The sequence below is a fragment of the Scyliorhinus torazame genome, chromosome 1 (genome assembly GCF_047496885.1).
Source record: "Scyliorhinus torazame isolate Kashiwa2021f chromosome 1, sScyTor2.1, whole genome shotgun sequence".
NCBI lineage: Eukaryota > Metazoa > Chordata > Chondrichthyes > Carcharhiniformes > Scyliorhinidae > Scyliorhinus > Scyliorhinus torazame.
This window is the reverse complement of record NC_092707.1, coordinates 425,663,758-425,684,169: the sequence shown is the minus strand read 5'-3', so window position 1 is coordinate 425,684,169 and position 20,412 is coordinate 425,663,758. Positions and strand designations below refer to the sequence as shown.

The following is a 20,412-nucleotide window of genomic DNA, read 5'->3' as shown; positions in this document are numbered from 1 at the left end:
CCAAACCTCCGACCTGCCTCTTTCATATTCTAACCTTCCGAGCATTCTCTCCTGTTGACAGGTATCTTTACCGTTCCGTTTGATGGCCGATACTTCATCAGTGCTATTCTGACTGGACATCGCAACCAGCAGATCGAAGCTGTTCTCGCAAAGTCCAACATAGGGTTGGCAAGGATTGACTCCGGGGGGTTCCAACCCGAGGGGTTAGAGAACAGGCCGGTGGTGGGGGTTCAACCTATCTCGGGATCGCTGGGAATCTTCAACATCATCTTACCCCTCCGCCGAGGAGACACAGTCTGTATCGACCTGGTCACGGGCAAACTGGCCCATTCGGACGAACCCTTGACCATCTTTAATGGGGTTCTTTTGTACGAAGATGAGGTCCTTTGATGGAATGATCGCCCTGGGGGCTACCTTTGGTTGGGGGAGGCAGTATTTAAACAAAAATATATTCAGAGCTCATTCACACCACATTTGAGATCGAGAGCCCGGTCTCCACACCGCTGCTGAATTATGTAATAGAGAGCGTGGTTTGTAGCGGGTCTGGCAGAACCCCTGCTGTGCAGACAGGACTTGAGAACCTCCATTTTATCTTTTCAAAATGACTTGCATTTAATCAAAGAGCTAAACTCACCCCATCTGTGTAGAAACACTCCAGCACCAGGTGCTTATTAGGGTGGAGTTTGGTGTTTGGGTGGAGTTTGGTGTTTGGGTGGAGTTTGGTGTTTGGGTGGAGTTTGGTGTTTGGGTGGAGTTTGGTGATTGGGTGGAGTTTGGTGTTTGGGTGGAGTTTGGTGTTTGGATGGAGTTTGGTGTTTGGGTGGAGTTTGGTGATTGGGTGGAGTTTGGGTGGAGTTTGGTGATTGGGTGGAGTTTGGTGATTGGGTGGAGTTTGGTGTTTGGGTGGAGTTTGGTGTTTGGGTGGAGTTTGGTGTTTGGGTGGAGTTTGGTGTTTGGGTGGAGTTTGGTGATTGGGTGGAGTTTGGTGTTTGGGTGGAGTTTGGTGTTTGGATGGAGTTTGGTGTTTGGGTGGAGTTTGGTGATTGGGTGGAGTTTGGGTGGAGTTTGGTGATTGGGTGGAGTTTGGTGATTGGGTGGAGTTTGGGTGGAGTTTGGTGTTTGGATGGAGTTTGGTGTTTGGGTGAAGTTTGGTGATTGGGTGGAGTTTGGTGATTGGGTGGAGTTTGGTGATTGGGTGGAGTTTGGTGATTGGGTGGAGTTTGGATGGAGATTGGTGTTTGGATGGAGTTTGGTGTTTGGGTGAAGTTTGGTGATTGGGTGGAGTTTGGTGATTGGGTGGAGTTTGGTGATTGGGTGGAGTTTGGTGATTGGGTGGAGTTTGGGTGGAGTTTGGCGTTTGGGTGGAGTTTGGCGATTGGGTGGAGTTTGGTGATTGGGTGGAGTTTGGGTGGAGTTTGGCGTTTGGGTGGAGTTTGGCGTTTGGGTGGAGTTTGGTGATTGGGTGGAGTTTGGGTGGAGTTTGGTGATTGGGTGGAGTTTGGGTGGAGTTTGGATGGAGTTTGGCGTTTGGGTGGAGTTTGGTGATTGGGTGGAGTTTGGGTGGAGTTTGGTGATTGGGTGGAGTTTGGCGTTTGGGTGGAGTTTGGTGATTGGGTGGAGTTTGGGTGGAGTTTGGCGTTTGGGTGGAGTTTGGCGTTTGGGTGGAGTTTGGTGATTGGGTGGAGTTTGGATGGAGTTTGGCGTTTGGGTGGAGTTTGGTGTTTGGGTGGAGTTTGGCGTTTGAGTGGAGTTTGGTGTTTGGGTGGAGTTTGGTGTTTGGGTGGAGTTTGGTGTTTGGGTGGAGTTTGGTGTTTGGGTGGAGTTTGGATGGGGTTTGGTGTTTGGATGGGGTTTGGTGTTTGGGTGGAGTTTGGTGTTTGGGTGGAATTTGGTGTTTGGGTGGAGTTTGGTGTTTGGGTGGAGTTTGGTGTTTGGGTGGAGTTTGGTATTTGGGTGGAGTTTGGTGTTTGGGTGGAGTTTGGTGTTTGGGTGGAGTTTGGTGTTTGGGTGGAGTTTGGTGTGTGGGTGGAGTTTGGTGTTTGGCGTTTGGGTGGAGTTTGGCGTTTGGGTGGAGTTTGGCGTTTGGGTGGAGTTTGGCGTTTGGGTGGAGTTTGGCGTTTGGGTGGAGTTTGGCGTTTGGGTGGAGTTTGGCGTTTGGGTGGAGTTTGGCGTTTGGGTGGAGTTTGGCGTTTGGGTGGAGTTTGGCGTTTGGGTGGAGTTTGGCGTTTGGGTGGAGTTTGGCGTTTGGGTGGAGCTTGGTGTTTGGGTGGAGTTTGGTGTTTGGGTGGAGTTTGGTGTTTGGGTGGAGCTTGGTGTTTGGGTGGAGTTTGGTGTTTGGGTGGAGCTTGGTGTTTGGGTGGAGCTTGGTGTTTGGGTGGAGCTTGGTGTTTGGGTGGAGCTTGGTGTTTGGGTGGAGTTTGGTGTTTGGGTGGAGTTTGGTGTTTGGGTGGAGTTTGGTGTTTGGGTGGAGTTTGGTGTTTGGGTGGAGTTTGGGTGGAGTTTGGTGTTTGGGTGGAGTTTGGTGTTTGGGTGGAGTTTGGTGTTTGGGTGGAGTTTGGGTGGAGTTTGGTGTTTGGGTGGAGTTTGGTGTTTGGGTGGAGTTTGGTGTTTGGGTGGAGTTTGGTGTATGGGTGGAGTTTGGTGTTTGGGTGGAGTTTGGCGATTGGGTGGAGTTTGGCGTTTGGGTGGAGTTTGGCGTTTGGGTGGAGTTTGGCGATTGTGTGGAGTTTGGTGATTGGGTGGAGTTTGGGTGGAGTTTGGATGGAGTTTGGTGTTTGGGTGGAATTTGGTGTTTGGGTGGAGTTTGGTGTTTGGGTGGAGTTTGGTGTTTGGGTGGAGTTTGGTGTTTGGGTGGAGTTTGGTGTTTGGGTGGAGTTTGGTGTTTGGGTGGAGTTTGGTGTTTGGGTGGAGTTTGGTGTTTGGGTGGAGTTTGGTGTTTGGGTGGAGCTTGGTGTTTGGGTGGAGCTTGGTGTTTGGGTGGAGCTTGGTGTTTGGGTGGAGCTTGGTGTTTGGGTGGAGTTTGGTGTTTGGGTGGAGTTTGGGTGGAGTTTGGTGTTTGGATGGAGTTTGGTGTTTGGATGGAGTTTGGTGTTTGGATGGAGTTTGGTGTTTGGGTGGAGTTTGGTATATGGGTGGAGTTTGGTGTATGGGTGGAGTTTGGAGTTTGGATGGAGTTTGGTGTTTGGATGGAGTTTGGTGTTTGGGTGGAGTTTGGTGATTGGGTGGAGTTTGGTGTTTGGGTGGAGTTTGGTGTTTGGGTGGAGTTTGGATGGAGTTTGCGGTTTGGGTGGAGTTTGGTGTTTGGGTGGAGTTTGGTGTTTGGGTGGAGTTTGGTGTTTGGGTGGAGTTTGGTGTTTGGGTGGAGTTTGGTGTTTGGGTGGAGTTTGGTGTTTGGGTGGAGTTTGGTGTTTGGGTGGAGTTTGGTGTTTGGGTGGAGTTTGGTGTTTGGGTGGAGTTTGGTGTTTGGGTGGAGTTTGGTGTTTGGGTGGAGTTTGGTGTTTGGGTGGAGTTTGGTGTTTGGATGGAGTTTGGTGTTTGGGTGGAGTTTGGATGGGGTTTGGTGTTTGGATGGGGTTTGGTGTTTGGGTGGAGTTTGGTGTTTGGGTGGAGTTTGGTGTTTGGGTGGAGTTTGGTGTTTGGGTGGAGTTTGGTGTTTGGGTGGAGTTTGGTGTTTGGGTGGAGTTTGGTGTTTGGGTGGAGTTTGGTGTTTGGGTGGAGTTTGGTGTTTGGGTGGAGTTTGGTGTGTGGGTGGAGTTTGGTGTTTGGTGTTTGGGTGGAGTTTGGCGTTTGGGTGGAGTTTGGCGTTTGGGTGGAGTTTGGCGTTTGTGTGGAGTTTGGCGTTTGGGTGGAGTTTGGCGTTTGGGTGGAGTTTGGCGTTTGGGTGGAGTTTGGCGTTTGGGTGGAGTTTGGCGTTTGGGTGGAGTTTGGCGATTGGGTGGAGTTTGGCGATTGGGTGGAGTTTGGCGATTGGGTGGAGTTTGGCGTTTGGGTGGAGTTTGGCGTTTGGGTGGAGTTTGGCGTTTGGGTGGAGTTTGGCGTTTGGGTGGAGTTTGGCGTTTGGGTGGAGTTTGGCGTTTGGGTGGAGTTTGGTGTTTGGGTGGTGTGTGGGTGGAGTTTGGTGTTTGGGTGGTGTGTGGGTGGAGTTTGGTGGATCAGATGAAGAGAAGGATACAAAGATTCCATTTCTGCATAAGGAAGTGAGTCTCTTTAATTGAAAACTGTCAGTGCCGAAGTGATTGGTTATAAATAAAAAGCTCACTTTTTTACTGCTGGGATGGTCTGATTTTATTCATGTTATGTAGAGCCTGCTCTGATCTCAAACACTTTCCCTTTAATACAGAAAAATAATTCCAAGGTGTTTCCAACGAGTGCAAACTTGTAATATTGTCTTTCTATTCACGCAGTGTCCTTCCTGTCAGAGGCAACCTTTAGTGTAACAAGTAGGCTCACATTAACACTGCAATGAAGTTACTGTGAAAATCCCCTAGTCGCCACATTCCGGCGCCTGTTCGGGTACACAGAGGGAGAATTCAGAATGTCCAATTCACCTAACAGCACGTCTTTCGGGACTTGTGGGAGGAATCCGGAGCACCCGGAGGAAACCCACGCAGACACGGGGAGAACGTGCAGACTCCGCACAGACAGTGACCCAAGCCGGGAATCGAACCTGGAACCCTGGAGCTGTGAAGCAACAGTGCTAACCACTGTGCTACCACAGTATTATTATTATCATAGTTTATCGCACTAAGAGGCAGGTTTAGAAAGCAGGCTTCAAGAACCACCTTGAGATTGAACCATTATTCAGCACCACAATCTAGCTAATTGATTTAATGTTATAAGGAGCATCTTAATTCTGGAAATTGCCGAAGGGTGCAATTTCTCATCCCTGCCAATACGTGCTGACCTTGTCAACAGTGTTTACATCCAAAGAACAAATAAATTTAAAAAATGAGTACACACCCACGGTCCCAACAGACTCCATAATCCTGACCCACATCAATCGGAGAGAATTTCACAAACTCTCATTTCAGTCTCTTGTGTGAAATTGATCAAGTCCGTATCAACTACGGGATCATTGAATCGATACAGAAGGCCATTCATCCCTGTGTTCTCCGAAGGAACAATTCTCTCCCACTCCCCCAACCCCTTCCCACCTTTGTCACATTCTTCCTTTGCAGATATTTAGAAAATATTGAAACATTGCACAGAAGGTCCAATGTCCCAACTGTGTCCATCGTGACCGGACCAGCCAGAAAAATAAGCCCCACAGCCCGTCATCCACCAACATTTTCCACTGTACCTCGGTACACGCGACAATAAACAAATCCAATCCAATCCAACACCCGTTTGTTCACCTTAACGGTGAAAGTCTGAAATAAAAACTTGTTTAATCGCACATTAATTACTTTTACAAATCCGAACTGACTGATCTGTTCATAGTTTTAAAAAAAAATATTTTTATTCTCCTTTTTCACATTTTCTCCCAAATTTGTACCCACCAACAATAAACAATAATCAGTAACGAATGTAATGTCAATCCCCATATCAATAGCAACAATCCCCCGTTATCATGATGCCCCCACAGGGGGCAATGGACGCAGAGAAGGCATTTGACTGGGTGGAATGGGATTATCTGTGGGAGGTATTGGACGGTTTGGATTTGGGCCGGGCTTCATTGACTAAGTCAGGCTGCTGTATCGGGCGCCTGTGGCAAGTGTTCAGACGAACAGGTTGACATTGGGCTATTTTAGGCTGCACCGGGGGACGAGGCAGGGATGCCCCCTCTCCCCGCTGTTGCTCGCACTGGCCAGAGAACCGCTGGCAATTGCATTGAGAGCCTCAAAGGGCCGGAAGGGATTGGTCCGGGGGGGGGGAACACCAAGTCTCGCTACATGCGGGCGATCTGCTCTTATACGTGTTGGACCCATTGAAAGGGATGGAAGAAATGATGGGGATTCTGGGGGATTTGGGCCGGTTTTCGGGGTATAAATTGAACATGGGGAAAAGCGAGATGTTCGCGATCCAGGCAAGGGGGCAGGAGAGGCGATTGGGGGAGCGTCCGTTTAGAGTGTAGGGGGAAGCCTCCGGTACCTAGGCATCCAGGTGGCGTGGGAATGAGAACTGCTACAGTAGCTGAATCTGGGCCGACTAGTAGACCAAATGAAGGAGGATGTTCGGGAGTGGGACGTGCTCCCGTTGTCACTAGCTGGGAGGGTGCAGACAGTGAAGATGACGGTCCTCCCGAGATTCCTGTTTGTGTTTCAGTGTCTCCCCATCTTTATTCCGCGGTCCTTCTTTAAACGGTCAATAAGGTGATCACTGGCTTTGTCTGGGCGGGTAAGGCCCGGCGAGTAAAAAAGAAGTTGGAGCGCAGCCGGGGGGAGGACGGGCTGGCACTCCCGAACTTTAGTAATTATTACTGGGCGGGGAATATAGCCATGATTAGGAAGTGGATGGTGGGGGGAGGGGGGGTCGGTGTGGGAGCAAGTAGAGGCCGGTACGCTACTACACCAGCCCCTGGTGGGCGCGGCCTGAGAGACTGGGGGCAATGGAGGAGACATGTGGGAGCAGAGGGAGCATCGGTCTGGTCTCCAATCTGCAATAGTCACCGGTTTGCCCCGGGGAGGTTAGATGGAGGGTTCCAGAGATGGCAGAGAGCAGGGATCGAGAGGATGGGAGATATGTTTATAGAGGGGAGCTTTCCCAGCTTGAGGGAGCTGGAATTGAAATTTGAACTGACGGGAGGGAATGAATTTAGGTACCTGCAGGCGTGAGACTTCCTACGCAGGCAGGTCTCAACCTTCCCGCTCCTACCACCAAGGGGGATACAGGACAGGGTAGCTTCCAGAGTGGGGGTGGGAGAGGGGAGGGTTTCGGACATCAGGTGATCTGTTCATAGTTGATCAATGATTTACTTTGTTTTGAATAACAAATTCCAGTCACTTCCTCACAATTGTATAGAGGACAAAGCAGCATCGCTTGATTGCTCCCCCTTCCACAAACATTCAAACCCTCCACTATCTTGTTATGCTCTCGGTGTAGCATAAACGGCTTCCTTGTGGTGCACTTGACAAAGGAAGGTTCAGACGTGGAGATAACTTCAACATGTTTATTAAACTATTTACACTTCTATTACTCGGGTTCGACACGACTGCTAATCCTACTATAGCTACCCAGACTGACTAACCAGTTGCTGCAATCCACGTGGTGGGTGTAATATTGAATCAACCCTGTGTCTGTTCTCACTGACTGTCTCCACTGGAAAGAGGCAGATCATGTGTGTGGTGTCCTTTATATATGGGTTGGTGTAATGCCCCCCTGTGGTCGTGTCACCTCTGTGTGTATCGTTAATGCCCATTGGTCGTGTCCTATTTGAATGTTCTATTGGTTGACTGTCTGTGTGTCATGTCTCTGGTGCTCCCTCTAGTGTCTAGCTAGTCTACATGTATTTACAGTAACCCCTTGTGTCTTTACAGTGATGCACATCACCACATCCACCGCTGTTTGTCTATGTACCATTTGTCAATGGACTCAGTCAATTATAAATAAAATAGGGCGGCATGTGGTGCAGTGGTTAGCACTGGGACTGCGGTGCTGAGGACCCGGGTTCGAATCCCGGCTCTGGGTCACTGTCTGTGTGGAGCTTGCACATTTTCCCCGTGTCTGCGTGGGTCTCACCCCACAACCCAAAGAGGTGCAGGGTAGTGGATTGGCCACGCTAAATTGCCCCTTAATTGGAAAAAAAAATAATAATAATTGGGTACTCTAAATTTTTTTTTAAAATTATAAATAAAATAAAAATAAATAACCTTTATTGTCACACGTAGGCTTACATTAACACTGCAATGAAGTTACTGTGAAAAACCTCTAGTCGCCACATTCCGGCGCTTGTTGGAAATGGAACGTGCACTGCTGGCCTTGTTCTGCATCACAAACCAGCTATCTAGCCCACTGAGCTAAACCAGACCCTTTTTTTTTTGTCGACTATGTACGTTTCCTTGGCCGAGAAAAATACTTTCCACTGTACTTCGGTACATGTGACAATAAACCAAATTAAATCATCAATGCAGCCGTGTGTACCATCTACAAGATGCACTGCAGTAACTCAACAAGGGACCTTAGTCAGTGGGTACCTTCCAAACCCACAACCACTACCATCCAGAATGACAGAGCAGCAGGTACCAGGGAACCCCACCACCTGGAGGTTCCCCTCCAAGCTCAAGATTCTCTTAAGGTTAACACGCAGGTTCAGTCGGCAGTTAGGAAGGCCAATGCAATGTTAGCATTCATGTCGAGAGGGCTAGAATACAAGACCAGGGATGTACTTCTGAGGCTGTATAAGGCTCTGGTCAGACCCCATTTGGAGTATTGTGAGCAGTTATGGGCCCCGTATCTAAGGAAGGATGTGCTGGCCTTGGAATGGGTCCAGAGGAGGTTCACAAGAATGATCCCTGGAATGAAGAGCTTGTCGTAGGAGGAACGGTCGAGGACTCTGGGTCTGTACTCGTTGGAGTTTAGAAGGATGAGGGGGGATCTTATTGAAACTTACAGGATACTGCGAGGCCTGGATAGAGTGGACGTGGAGAGGATGTTTCCACTTGTGGGAAAAACTAGAACCAGAGGGCACAATCTCAGACTAAAGGGACGATCCTTTAAAACAGAGATGAGGAGGAATTTCTTCAGCCAGAGGGTGGTGAATCTGTGGAACTCTTTGCCGCAGAAGGCTGTGGAGACCAAATCACTGAGTGTCTTTAAGACAGAGATAGATAGGTTCTTGATTAATAAGGGGATCAGGGGTTATGGGGAGAAGGCAGGAGAATGGGGACGAGAAAATATCAGCCGTGATTGAATGGCGGAGCAGACTCGATGGGCCGAGTGGCCTAATTCTGCTCCTGTCTTATGGTCTAAGTCACTCACCACCCTGATTTGGAAATATATCGACGCTCTTTCGCTGTCGCTGGGGCAACATCCTGGAACTATCTAACAGCACAGTTGGTATACCTACACCTCAGGGACTGCAACGGTTCAAGAAGGCAGCTCACCTCCACCTTCTGAAGGGCAGCTAGGGATGGGCAATAAATGCTGGTCTAGCCAGCGACACCCACACCCCAGAAATACTTTTTAAAAAAATAAACCAGCTGTTGGGGGGGGGGCAGTGCGGTAGCACAGTGGTTAGCTCTGTTGGTTCACAGCTCCAGGGTGTCCCAGGTTTGATTCCCGGCTTGGGTCACTGTCTGTGCGGAGTTTACACGTTCTCCCCGTGTGTGCGTGGGTTTCCTCCGGGTGCTCCGGTTTCCTCCCACAGTCCAAAGAGGTGCAGGTTAGGTGGATTGGCTGTGATAAATTGCCCTAAGTGTCCAAAAAAAAAAGGTTAGGTAGGGTTACGGGGATGGAGTGGAGTTCTGGAGATAGGGTGGAGATAGGGGCTTAGGTAGGGTGCTCTTTCCAAAGGCCAGTGCAGAATCAATGGGCTGAATGGCCTCCTTCTGCCTGTAAATTCTATGATTCTATGACCACTGCACGTGGTACAGGACGGCAATCAAATGGGGGGAGCACAAAGACAAGTGGTAGTTGTAGGGGACTGTATAATTAGGGGGAAATTAAATGAAAATCGCTTATTGTCACGAGTAGGCTTCAATGAAGTTACTGTGAAAAGCCCCTAGTCGCCACACTCCGGCACCTGTTCGGGGAGGCTATTACGGGAATTGAACCGTGCTGCTGGCCTGCTTTGGTCTGCTTTCAAAGCCAGCGATTTAGCCCAGTGCTAAACAGCAGGACTGACAGCATCCTTCGCAAGTAGGACCAAGAGTCCCACCTGGTAAGTTGCCTGCCCGGTGCCAGGGTGAGGGACATCTCTAACCGACTTGAAAGGATATTGGAGATGGTGGATCCAGTTGTTGTGATCCACATTTGGACAAACAACATCAGCAAGACTCACATCTTCTCTACTGAGTAGTACTACACTCCTATTATTATTTGTTTTTTAAATTTAGACTGCCCAATTCATTTTTTTCAATTAAGGGTCAATTTAGCGTGGATAATTCACCTACACTGCCCATCTTTGCGTAGTGGGGGCGAAACCTACGCAAACATGGGGCAATGTGCAAACTCCACATGGACAATGACCCAGAGCCGGGATCGAACCTGGGACCTTGGCGCTGTGAGGCAGCAGTGCTAACCACCGTGCCACCGTGATGGCCTTAGTAGTACTACACTCTTGTATGCTTCACCCGATGCCTAGGTCTATTGGAACAGCAATGGCAGGAGTTTTTGGGGGTTATTAGGGAGGCACAACAGAAATTCATCCCAAGGAGGAGGAAACTTGCTAAGGGGAGGACAAGGCAGCCATGGCTGACGAGGGATGTCAAGGACAGCATAAAAGCAAAAGAAAAAACAGACAAACTGGCGAGTTTAGTGGGAAGCCAGAGGATTGGGAATCCTTTCAAAGCGAGCAGAGGAAAACTAAAAAAGCAATAAGGGGGAGAAGATGAAATATGAATGCAAGCTAGCTAGTTATATAAAGGAAGATAGGAAGAGTTTTTTCAATATATAAAAGGTAAGAGAGAGGCAAAAATAGACATTGGACCATTGGAAAATGTGGCTGGAGAAGTAATAATAGGAAACAAAGAAATGGCAGAGGAACTGAATAGTTACTTTGCATCAGTCTTCACGGTGGAAGACACCAGTGGGATGCCAGAGCTCCAGGAGAGCCAGGGGGCAGAGGTGAGTGCAGTGACCATTACTAAGGAGAAGGTTCTGGGGAAACTGAAAGGTCTGAAGGTGGATAAGTCACCTGGACCAGATGGACTACACCCCAGGGTTCTAAAAGAGATAGCTGAGGAGATTGTGGAGGCATTGGTGATGATCTTTCAGGAATCACTGGAGGCAGGAAGGGTCCCAGAGGACTGGAAAGTGACTAATGTAACACTGCTGTTTAAGAAGGGAGGGAGGCAGAAGACGGGAAATTATAGGCCGGTTAGCCTGACTTCGGTCATTGGTAAGATTTTAGAGTCTGTTATTAAAGATGAGATTGCGGAGTACTTGGAAGTGCACGGTAAAATAGGACTGAGTCAGCACGGCTTCATCAAGGGGAGGTCGTGTCTGACAAATCTGTTAGAGTTCTTTGAGGAGGTAACAAGAAAGTTAGACAAAGAAGAACCAGTGGACGTGATTTATTTAGATTTCCAGGAGGCCTTTGACAAGGTGCCACATAGGAGACTGTTAAATAAGTTCAGAGCCCATGGTGTTCAGGGTAAGATCCTGGCATGGATAGAGGATTGGCTGACTGGCAGAAGGCAGAGAGTGGGGATAAAGGGGTCTTTTTCAGGATGGCAGCCGGTGACTAGTGGTGTGCCTCAGGGGTCTGTGCTGGGACCACAACTTTTCACAATATACATTAATGATCTGGAAGAAGGAACTGAAGGCTCTGTTGCTAAGTTTGCAGATGATACAAAGATCTGTAGAGGGACAGGTAGTATTGAGGAAGCAGGCGGGCTGCAGAAGGATTTGGACAGGCTAGGAGAGTGGGCAATGAACATAGAACATAGAACGATACAGCGCAGTACAGGCCCTTCGGCCCACGATGTTGCACCGAAACAAAAGCCATCTAACCTACACTATGCCATTATCATCCATATGTTTATCCAATAAACTTTTAAATGCCCTCAATGTTGGCGAGTTCACTACTGTAGCAGGTAGGGCATTCCACGGCCTCACTACTCTTTGCGTAAAGAACCTACCTCTGACCTCTGTCCTATATCTATTACCCCTCAGTTTAAAGCTATGTCCCCTCGTGCCAGCCATATCCATCCGCGGGAGAAGGCTCTCACTGTCCACCCTATCTAACCCTCTGAAGTGGCAGATGAAATACAATGTGAAAATGTGTGAGGTTATGCACTTTGGAAGGAGGAATTTAGGCACAGACTACTTTCTAAATGGGGAGATGCGTCGGAAATCAGAAGCACAAAGGGACTTGGGAATCCTTGTTCACGATTCTCTTGCGGTTAACGTGCTGGTTCAGTCAGCAGTTCGGAAGGCAAATGCAATGTTAGCATTCATGTCGAGAGGGCTAGAATACAAGACCAGGGATGTACTTCTGAGGCTGTATAAGGTTCTGGTCAGACCCATTTGGAGTATTGTGAGCAGTTTTGGGCCCCGTATCGAAGGAAGGATGTGCTGGCCTTGGAAAGGGTCCAAGAATGGGGTCAAGAATGATCCCTGGAATGAAGAGCTTGCCGTACAAGGAACGGTTGAAGACTCTGGGTCGGTACTCGTTGGGGTTAAGATGGATGAGGGGGGATCTTATTGAAACTTACAGGGCAGAGAGATCGGGCAGAGGGAGCTGGGCCGAGGGAGCTGGGCAGAGAGATCGGGCCGAGGGAGCTGGGCAGAGAGATCGGGCCGAGGGAGCTGGGCAGAGAGATCGGGCCGAGGGAGCTGGGCCGAGGGAGCTGGGCCGAGGGAGCTGGGCCGAGGGAGCTGGGCAGAGAGATCGGGCCGAGGGAGCTGGGCCGAGGGAGCTGGGCCGAGGGAGCTGGGCCGAGGGAGCTGGGCCGAGGGAGCTGGGCCGAGGGAGCTGGGCCGAGGGAGCTGGGCCGAGGGAGCTGGGCCGAGGGAGCTGGGCCGAGGGAGCTGGGCCGAGGGAGCTGGGCCGAGGGAGCTGGGCCGAGGGAGCTGGGCCGAGGGAGCTGGGCCGAGGGAGCTGGGCCGAGGGAGCTGGGCCGACGGAGCTGGGCCGAGGGAGCTGGGCCGAGGGAGCTGGGCCGAGGGAGCTGGGCCGAGGGAGCTGGGCCGAGGGAGCTGGGCCGAGGGAGCTGGGCCGAGGGAGCTGGGCCGAGGGTGCTGGGCCGAGGGAGCTGGGCCGAGGGAGCTGGGCCGAGGGAGCTGGGCCGAGGGAGCTGGGCCGAGGGAGCTGGGCCGAGGGAGCTGGGCAGAGGGAGCTGGGCAGAGGGAGCTGGGCAGAGGGAGCTGGGCAGAGAGATCGGGCCGAGGGAGCTGGGCAGAGTGATCGGGCCGAGGGAGCTGGGCCGAGGGAGCTGGGCCGAGGGAGCTGGGCCGAGGGAGCTGGGCCGAGGGAGCTGGGCCGAGGGAGCTGGGCCGAGGGAGCTGGGCCGAGGGAGCTGGGCCGAGGGATCTGGGCCGAGGGAGCTGGGCCGAGGGAGCTGGGCAGAGGGAGCTGGGCAGAGGGAGCTGGGCAGAGGGAGCTGGGCTGAGGGATTTGGGCCGAGGGAGCTGGGCCGAGGGAGCTGGGCCGAGGGAGCTGGGCCGAGGGAGCTGGGCCGAGGGAGCTGGGCCGAGGGAGCTGGGCAGAGGGAGCTGGGCCGAGGGAGCTGGGCCGAGGGAGCTGGGCCGAGGGAGCTGGGCCGAGGGAGCTGGGCCGAGGGAGCTGGGCCGAGGGAGCTGGGCCGAGGGAGCTGGGCCGAGGGAGCTGGGCCGAGGGAGCTGGGCCGAGGGAGCTGGGCCGAGGGAGCTGGGCCGAGGGAGCTGGGCCGAGGGAGCTGGGCCGAGGGAGCTGGGCCGAGGGAGCTGGGCCGAGGGTGCTGGGCCGAGGGAGCTGGGCCGAGGGAGCTGGGCCGAGGGAGCTGGGCCGAGGGAGCTGGGCCGAGGGAGCTGGGCCGAGGGAGCTGGGCCGAGGGAGCTGGGCCGAGGGAGCTGGGCCGAGGGAGCTGGGCCGAGGGAGCTGGGCCGAGGGAGCTGGGCCGAGGGAGCTGGGCCGAGGGAGCTGGGCCGAGGGAGCTGGGCCGAGGGAGCTGGGCCGAGGGTGCTGGGCCGAGGGAGCTGGGCCGAGGGAGCTGGGCCGAGGGAGCTGGGCCGAGGGATCTGGGCCGAGGGAGCTGGGCCGAGGGAGCTGGGCCGAGGGAGCTGGGCCGAGGGATCTGGGCCGAGGGATCTGGGCCGAGGGAGCTGGGCCGAGGGAGCTGGGCCGAGGGAGCTGGGCCGAGGGAGCTGGGCAGAGGGACCTTGGCAGAGGGAGCTGGGCAGAGGGATCTGTGCAGAGGGATCTGGGAAGAGAGATCGGGCAGAAGGATCTGGGAAGAGAGATCAGGCCGAGGGAGCTGGGCAGAGGGAGCTGGGCCGAGGGAGCTGGGCAGAGGGAGCTGGGCAGAGGGAGCTGGGCAGAGGGAGCTGGGCAGAGGGAGCTGGGCAGAGGGAGCTGGGCTGAGGGATTTGGGCTGAGGGAGCTGGGCAGAGGGAGCTGGGCAGAGGGAGCTGGGCAGAGGGAGCTGGGCAGAGGGAGCTGGGCAGAGGGAGCTGGGCGGAGGGAGCTGGGCGGAGGGAGCTGGGCGGAGGGAGCTGGGCGGAGGGAGCTGGGCGGAGGGAGCTGGGCGGAGGGAGCTGGGCGGAGGGAGCTGGGCGGAGGGAGCTGGGCAGAGGGAGCTGGGCAGAGGGAGCTGGGCAGAGGGAGCTGGGCAGAGGGAGCTGGGCAGAGGGAGCTGGGCAGAGGGAGCTGGGCAGAGGGAGCTGGGCAGAGGGAGCTGGGCAGAGGGAGCTGGGCAGAGGGAGCTGGGCCGAGGGAGCTGGGCATAGGGAGCTGGGCAGAGGGACCTTGGCAGAGGGATCTGTGCAGAGGGATCTGTGCAGAGGGATCTGGGAAGAGAGATCGGGCAGAGAGATCAGGCCGAGGGAGCTGGGCCGAGGGAGCTGGGCCGAGGGAGCTGGGCCGAGGGAGCTGGGCCGAGGGAGCTGGGCCGAGGGAGCTGGGCCGAGGGAGCTGGGCAGAGGGACCTTGGCAGAGGGAGCTGGGCCGAGGGAGCTGGGCAGAGTGATCTGTGCAGAGGGATCTGGGAAGAGAGATCGGGCAGAAGGATCTGGGAAGAGAGATCAGGCCGAGGGAGCTGGGCCGAGGGAGCTGGGCAGAGGGAGCTGGGCAGAGGGAGCTGGGCAGAGGGATTTGGGCTGAGGGAGCTGGGCCGAGGGAGCTGGGCAGAGGGAGCTGGGCAGAGGGAGCTGGGCTGAGGGATTTGGGCAGAGGGAGCTGGGCAGAGGGAGCTGGGCTGAGGGATTTGGGCTGAGGGAGCTGGGCCGAGGGAGCTGGGCAGAGGGAGCTGGGCAGAGGGAGCTGGGCATAGGGAGCTGGGCAGAGAGATCTGGGCCGAGGGATCTGGGAAGAGAGATCGGGCCGAGGGAGCTGGGCCGAGGGAGCTGGGCCGAGGGAGCTGGGCCGAGGGAGCTGGGCCGAGGGAGCTGGGCCGAGGGAGCTGGGCCGAGAGATCTGGGCCGAGGGAGCTGGGCAGAGGGAGCTGGGCAGAGGGAACTGGGCAGAGGGAGCTGGGCAGAGGGAACTGGGCAGAGGGAGCTGGGCCGAGGGAGCTGGGCAGAGGGATCTGTGCAGAGGGATCGGGAAGAGAGATCAGGCCGAGGGAGCTGGGCCGAGGGAGCTGGGCCGAGGGAGCTGGGCCGAGGGAGCTGGGCAGAGGGAGCTGGGCCGAGGGAGCTGGGCCGAGGGAGCTGGGCCGAGGGAGCTGGGCCGAGGGAGCTGGGCCGAGGGAGCTGGGCCGAGGGAGCTGGGCCGAGGGAGCTGGGCCGAGGGAGCTGGGCAGAGGGAGCTGGGCAGAGGGAGCTGGGCAGAGGGATCTGGGCAGAGGGATCTGGGCAGAGGGATCTGGGCAGAGGCAGCTGGGCAGAGAAGGCTGGGCAGAGAAGGCTGGGCAGAGAAGGCTGGGCAGAGGGAGCTGGGCAGAGGGAGCTGGGCAGAGGGAGCTGGGCTGAGGGAGCTGGTGTGAGGGAGCTGGTGTGAGGGAGCTGGGCTGAGGGAGCTGGGCTGAGGGATCTGGGCCGAGGGAGCTGGGCAGAGGGAGCTGGGCAGAGGGAGCTGGGCCGAGGGAGCTGGGCCGAGGGAGCTGGGCCGAGGGAGCTGGGCCGAGGGAGCTGGGCCGAGGGAGCTGGGAAGAGAGATCTGGGCAGAGGGAGCTGGGCCGAGGGAGCTAGGCCGAGAGATCTGGGCCGAGGGAGCTGGGCCGAGGGAGCTGGGAAGAGAGATCGGGCAGAGGGAGCTGGGCAGAGGGAGCTGGGCAGAGGGAGCTGGGCAGAGGGAGCTGGGCAGAGGGAGCTGGGCAGAGGGAGCTGGTTTGGATTTCGGCGGCAGCGGTGCGCAGGGGCCTTCTGGGAGGTGAGTAGTTAGTTTAAAAGCTCTTACCTTTACAGGAGCAGCCCATTGGATTTCGGCGGCAGCGGTGCGCAGGGGCCTTCTTGGAGGTGAGTAGTGAGTTTAAAAACCTTACCTTTACAGGAGCAGCCCTTTGGATTTCGGCGGCAGCGGTGCGCAGGGGCCTTCTGGGAGGTGAGTAGTTAGTTTAAAAGCTCTTACCTTTACAGGAGCAGCCCATTGGATTTCGGCGGCAGCGGTGCGCAGGGGCCTTCTGGGAGGTGAGTAGTTAGTTTAAAAGCTCTTACCTTTACAGGAGCAGCCCATTGGATTTCGGCGGGAACCGGAAGTTCGACCTCTGGCAAGTCCCCCCCCCCCCCCCCCCCCCCCCCCAATAAATTCTGGTGGAGAGGAAACCCGAGACACTACACGTGTAGTGTCTCCCACCCACCCTCCTCCTCTAACCGAATAATAAGACCCATTGGTGTAAGGTAAGTGCCATATTATATTATTATACTATTAGCATTGTGCAGGTCAAGGATTGGAGGTGGAGGAGCAGTCTCTGTCAGCGAGAGAACCTGAGAACATCTCAGAAGGTAAGTAAGTGATTTTTACTTTTATACCTTTTTTTCAAATTGTGTGTGTCGGGGGGGACAGAAAAGCTGTGACCTGAGTGGCTGGTTGGGATTCTAACCTAAATTTTTTTGACTATTTGGGAACTAATTAAACATAATAACTTAATTATAATTTAGAGGATATCTAAGCCAGAGATCGGAGGATATTATAGTTAGCTATCGCATTTCTATTAGAAATCTAGTGCTAGGAAACAGATAGTTGACAGTAACTTTGTAATTTAAAAAAAAAAAAGTATTTATAAAAAAAAAAAGACAAATTTTAATTTTAATTAATTGACGCAATGTCAGTTAGAGGGGTGCTGTGCTCTGACTGTGAGATGTGGCAGGTCCGGGAGGCTTCCAGCGTCCTGGATGGCTTCATCTGCAGAAAGTGCACCCAACTGCAGCTCCTCACAGACCGCATGGTTCGGTTGGAGCAGCAATTGGATGCACTTAGGAGCATGCAGGTGGCGGAAAGCGTCATAGATCGCAGTTATGTAAGTGTGGTCACACCCAAGGTGCAGGCAGAGAAATGGGTGACCACCAGAAAGGGCAGGCAGTCAGTGCAGGAATCCCCTGTGGTTGTCCCCCTCTCGAACAGATATACCCCTTTGGATACTGTCGGGGGGGATAGCCTATCAGGGGAAAACAGCAGCAGCCAGAGCAGTGGCACCACGGCTGGCTCTGATGTTCAGAAGGGAGGGTCAAAGCGCAGAAGAGTAATAGTTATAGGGGACTCTATAGTCAGGGGAACAGATAGGCGCTTCTGTGGACGTGAAAGAGACTCCAGGATGGTATGTTGCCTCCCTGGTGCCAGGGTCCAGGATGTCTCCGAACGGGTAGAGGGAATCCTGAAGGGGGAGGGCAAACAGGCAGAGGTCGTTGTACATATTGGTACTAACGACATAGGCAGGAAGAGGCATGAGGTCCTGCAGCAGGAGTTCAGGGAGCTAGGCAGAAAGTTAAAAGACAGGACCTCGAGGGTTGTAATCTCGGGATTACTCCCTGTGCCACGTGCCAGTGAGGCTAGAAATAGGAAGATAGAGCAGACAAACACGTGGCTAAACAGCTGGTGTAGGAGGGAGGGTTTCGGTTATCTGGACCACTGGGAGCTCTTCCGGGGCAGGTGTGACCTGTATAAGATGGACGGGTTGCATCTAAACCGGAGAGGCATAAATATCCTGGCCGCGAGATTTGCTAGTGTCACACGGGAGGGTTTAAACTAGTATGGCAGGGGGGTGGGCACGGGAGCAATAGGTCAGAAGGTGAGAGCGTTGAGGGAGAACTAGGGAATATGGACAGTGTGGCTCTGAGGCAGAGCAGACGGGGAGAAGTTGCTGAACACAGCGGGTCTGGTGGCCTGAAGTGCATATGTTTTAATGCAAGGAGCATTACGGGTAAGGCAGATGAACTTAGAGCTTGGATTACTACTTGGAACTATGATGTTGTTGCCATTACAGAGACCTGGTTGAGGGAAGGGCAGGATTGGCAGCTAAACGTTCCAGGATTTAGATGTTTCAGGCGGGATAGAGGGGGATGTAAAAGGGGAGGCGGAGTTGCGCTACTTGTTCAGGAGAGTATCACAGCTATACAGCGAGAGGACACCTCAGAGGGCAGTGAGGCTATATGGGTAGAGATCAGGAATAAGAAGGGTGCAGTCACAATGTTGGGGGTATACTACAGGCCTCCCAACAGCCAGCGGGAGATAGAGGAGCAGATAGGTAGACAGATTTTGGAAAAGAGTAAAAACAACAGGGTTGTGGTGATGGGAGACTTCAACTTCCCCAATATTGACTGGGACTCACTTAGTGCCAGAGGCTTAGACGGGGCAGAGTTTGTAAGGAGCATCCAGGAGGGCTTCTTAAAACAATATGTAAACAGTCCAACTAGGGAAGAGGCGGTACTGGACCTGGTATTGGGGAATGAGCCCGGCCAGGTGGTAGATGTTTCAGTAGGGGAGCATTTCGGTAACAGTGACCACAATTCAGTAAGTTTTAAAGTACTGGTGGACAAGGATAAGAGTGGTCCGAGGATGAATGTGCTAAATTGGGGGAAGGCTAATTATAACAATATTAGGCGGGAACTGAAGAGCATAGATTGGGGGCGGATGTTTGAGGGCAAATCAACATCTGACATGTGGGAGGCTTTCAAGTGTCAGTTGATAGGAATACAGGACAGGCATGTTCCTGTGAGGAAGAAAGACAAATACGGCAATTTTCGGGAACCTTGGATGACGAATGATATTGTAGGCCTCGTCAAAAAGAAAAAGGAGGCATTTGTCAGGGCTAAAAGGCTGGGAACAGACGAAGCCTGTGTGGCATATAAGGAAAGTAGGAAGGAACTTAAGCAGGGAGTCAGGAGGGCTAGAAGGGGTCATGAAAAGTCATTGGCAAATAGGGTTAAGGAAAATCCCAAGGCTTTTTACACTTACATAAAAAGCAAGAGGGTAGCCAGAGAAAGGGTTGGCCCACTGAAGGATAGGCAAGGGAATCTATGTGTGGAGCCAGAGGAAATGGGCGAGGTACTAAATGAATACTTTGCATCAGTATTCACCAAAGAGAAGGAATTGGTAGATGTTGAGTCTGGAGAAGGGGGTGTAGATAGCCTGGGTCACATTGTGATCCAAAAAGACGAGGTGTTGGGTGTCTTAAAAAATATTAAGGTAGATAAGTCCCCAGGGCCGGATGGGATCTACCCCAGAATACTGAAGGAGGCTGGAGAGGAAATTGCTGAGGCCTTGACAGAAATCTTTGGATCCTCGCTGTCTTCAGGGGATGTCCCGGAGGACTGGAGAATAGCCAATGTTGTTCCTCTGTTTAAGAAGGGTGGCAGGGATAATCCCGGGAACTACAGGCCGGTGAGCCTTACTTCAGTGGTAGGGAAATTACTGGAGAGAATTCTTCGAGACAGGATCTACTCCCATTTGGAAGCAAATGGACGTATTAGTGAGAGGCAGCACGGTTTTGTGAAGGGGAGGTCGTGTCTCACTAACTTGATAGAGTTTTTCGAGGAGGTCACTAAGATGATTGATGCAGGTAGGGCAGTAGATGTTGTCTATATGGACTTCAGTAAGGCCTTTGACAAGGTCCCTCATGGTAGACTAGTACAAAAGGTGAAGTCACACGGGATCAGGGGTGAACTGGCAAGGTGGATACAGAACTGGCTAGGCCATAGAAGGCAGAGGGTAGCAATGGAGGGATGCTTTTCTAATTGGAGGGCTGTGACCAGTGGTGTTCCACAGGGATCAGTGCTGGGACCTTTGCTCTTTGTAGTATATATAAATGATTTGGAGGAAAATGTAACTGGTCTGATTAGTAAGTTTGCAGACGACACAAAGGTTGGTGGAATTGCGGATAGCGATGAGGACTGTCTGAGGATACAGCAGGATTTAGATTGTCTGGAGACTTGGGCGGAGAGATGGCAGATGGAGTTTAACCTGGACAAATGTGAGGTAATGCATTTTGGAAGGGCTAATGCAGGTAGGGAATATACAGTGAATGGTAGAACCCTCAAGAGTATTGAAAGTCAAAGAGATCTAGGAGTACAGGTCCACAGATCACTGAAAGGGGCTACACAGGTGGAGAAGGTAGTCAAGAAGGCATACGGCATGCTTGCCTTCATTGGCCGGGGCATTGAGTATAAGAATTGGCAAGTCATGTTGCAGCTGTATAGAACCTTAGTTAGGCCACACTTGGAGTATAGTGTTCAATTCTG

The 20,412-nt window shown here is 53.2% G+C and overlaps 1 protein-coding gene across 2 annotated transcripts in view; it reads left to right on the top strand.

Annotated features, from left to right (window-relative positions):
* The window catches only part of emilin1b (elastin microfibril interfacer 1b), a 224,383-nt gene that overhangs the window by 148,649 nt on the left and 55,322 nt on the right, over nucleotides 1-20,412 (top strand). Inside the window, exon 7 of one of the 2 annotated variants that reach the window (XM_072515547.1) lies at nucleotides 62-4,265. The exons of the other annotated variant lie outside the window; for it this stretch is intronic. Within the exon in view, the coding sequence (XP_072371648.1) occupies nucleotides 62-390 (329 nt within the window). The 3' untranslated portion in view covers nucleotides 391-4,265. Of the gene's footprint in view, nucleotides 1-61; nucleotides 4,266-20,412 lie in introns of those variants that run through there. 2 annotated transcript variants of the gene reach the window in all.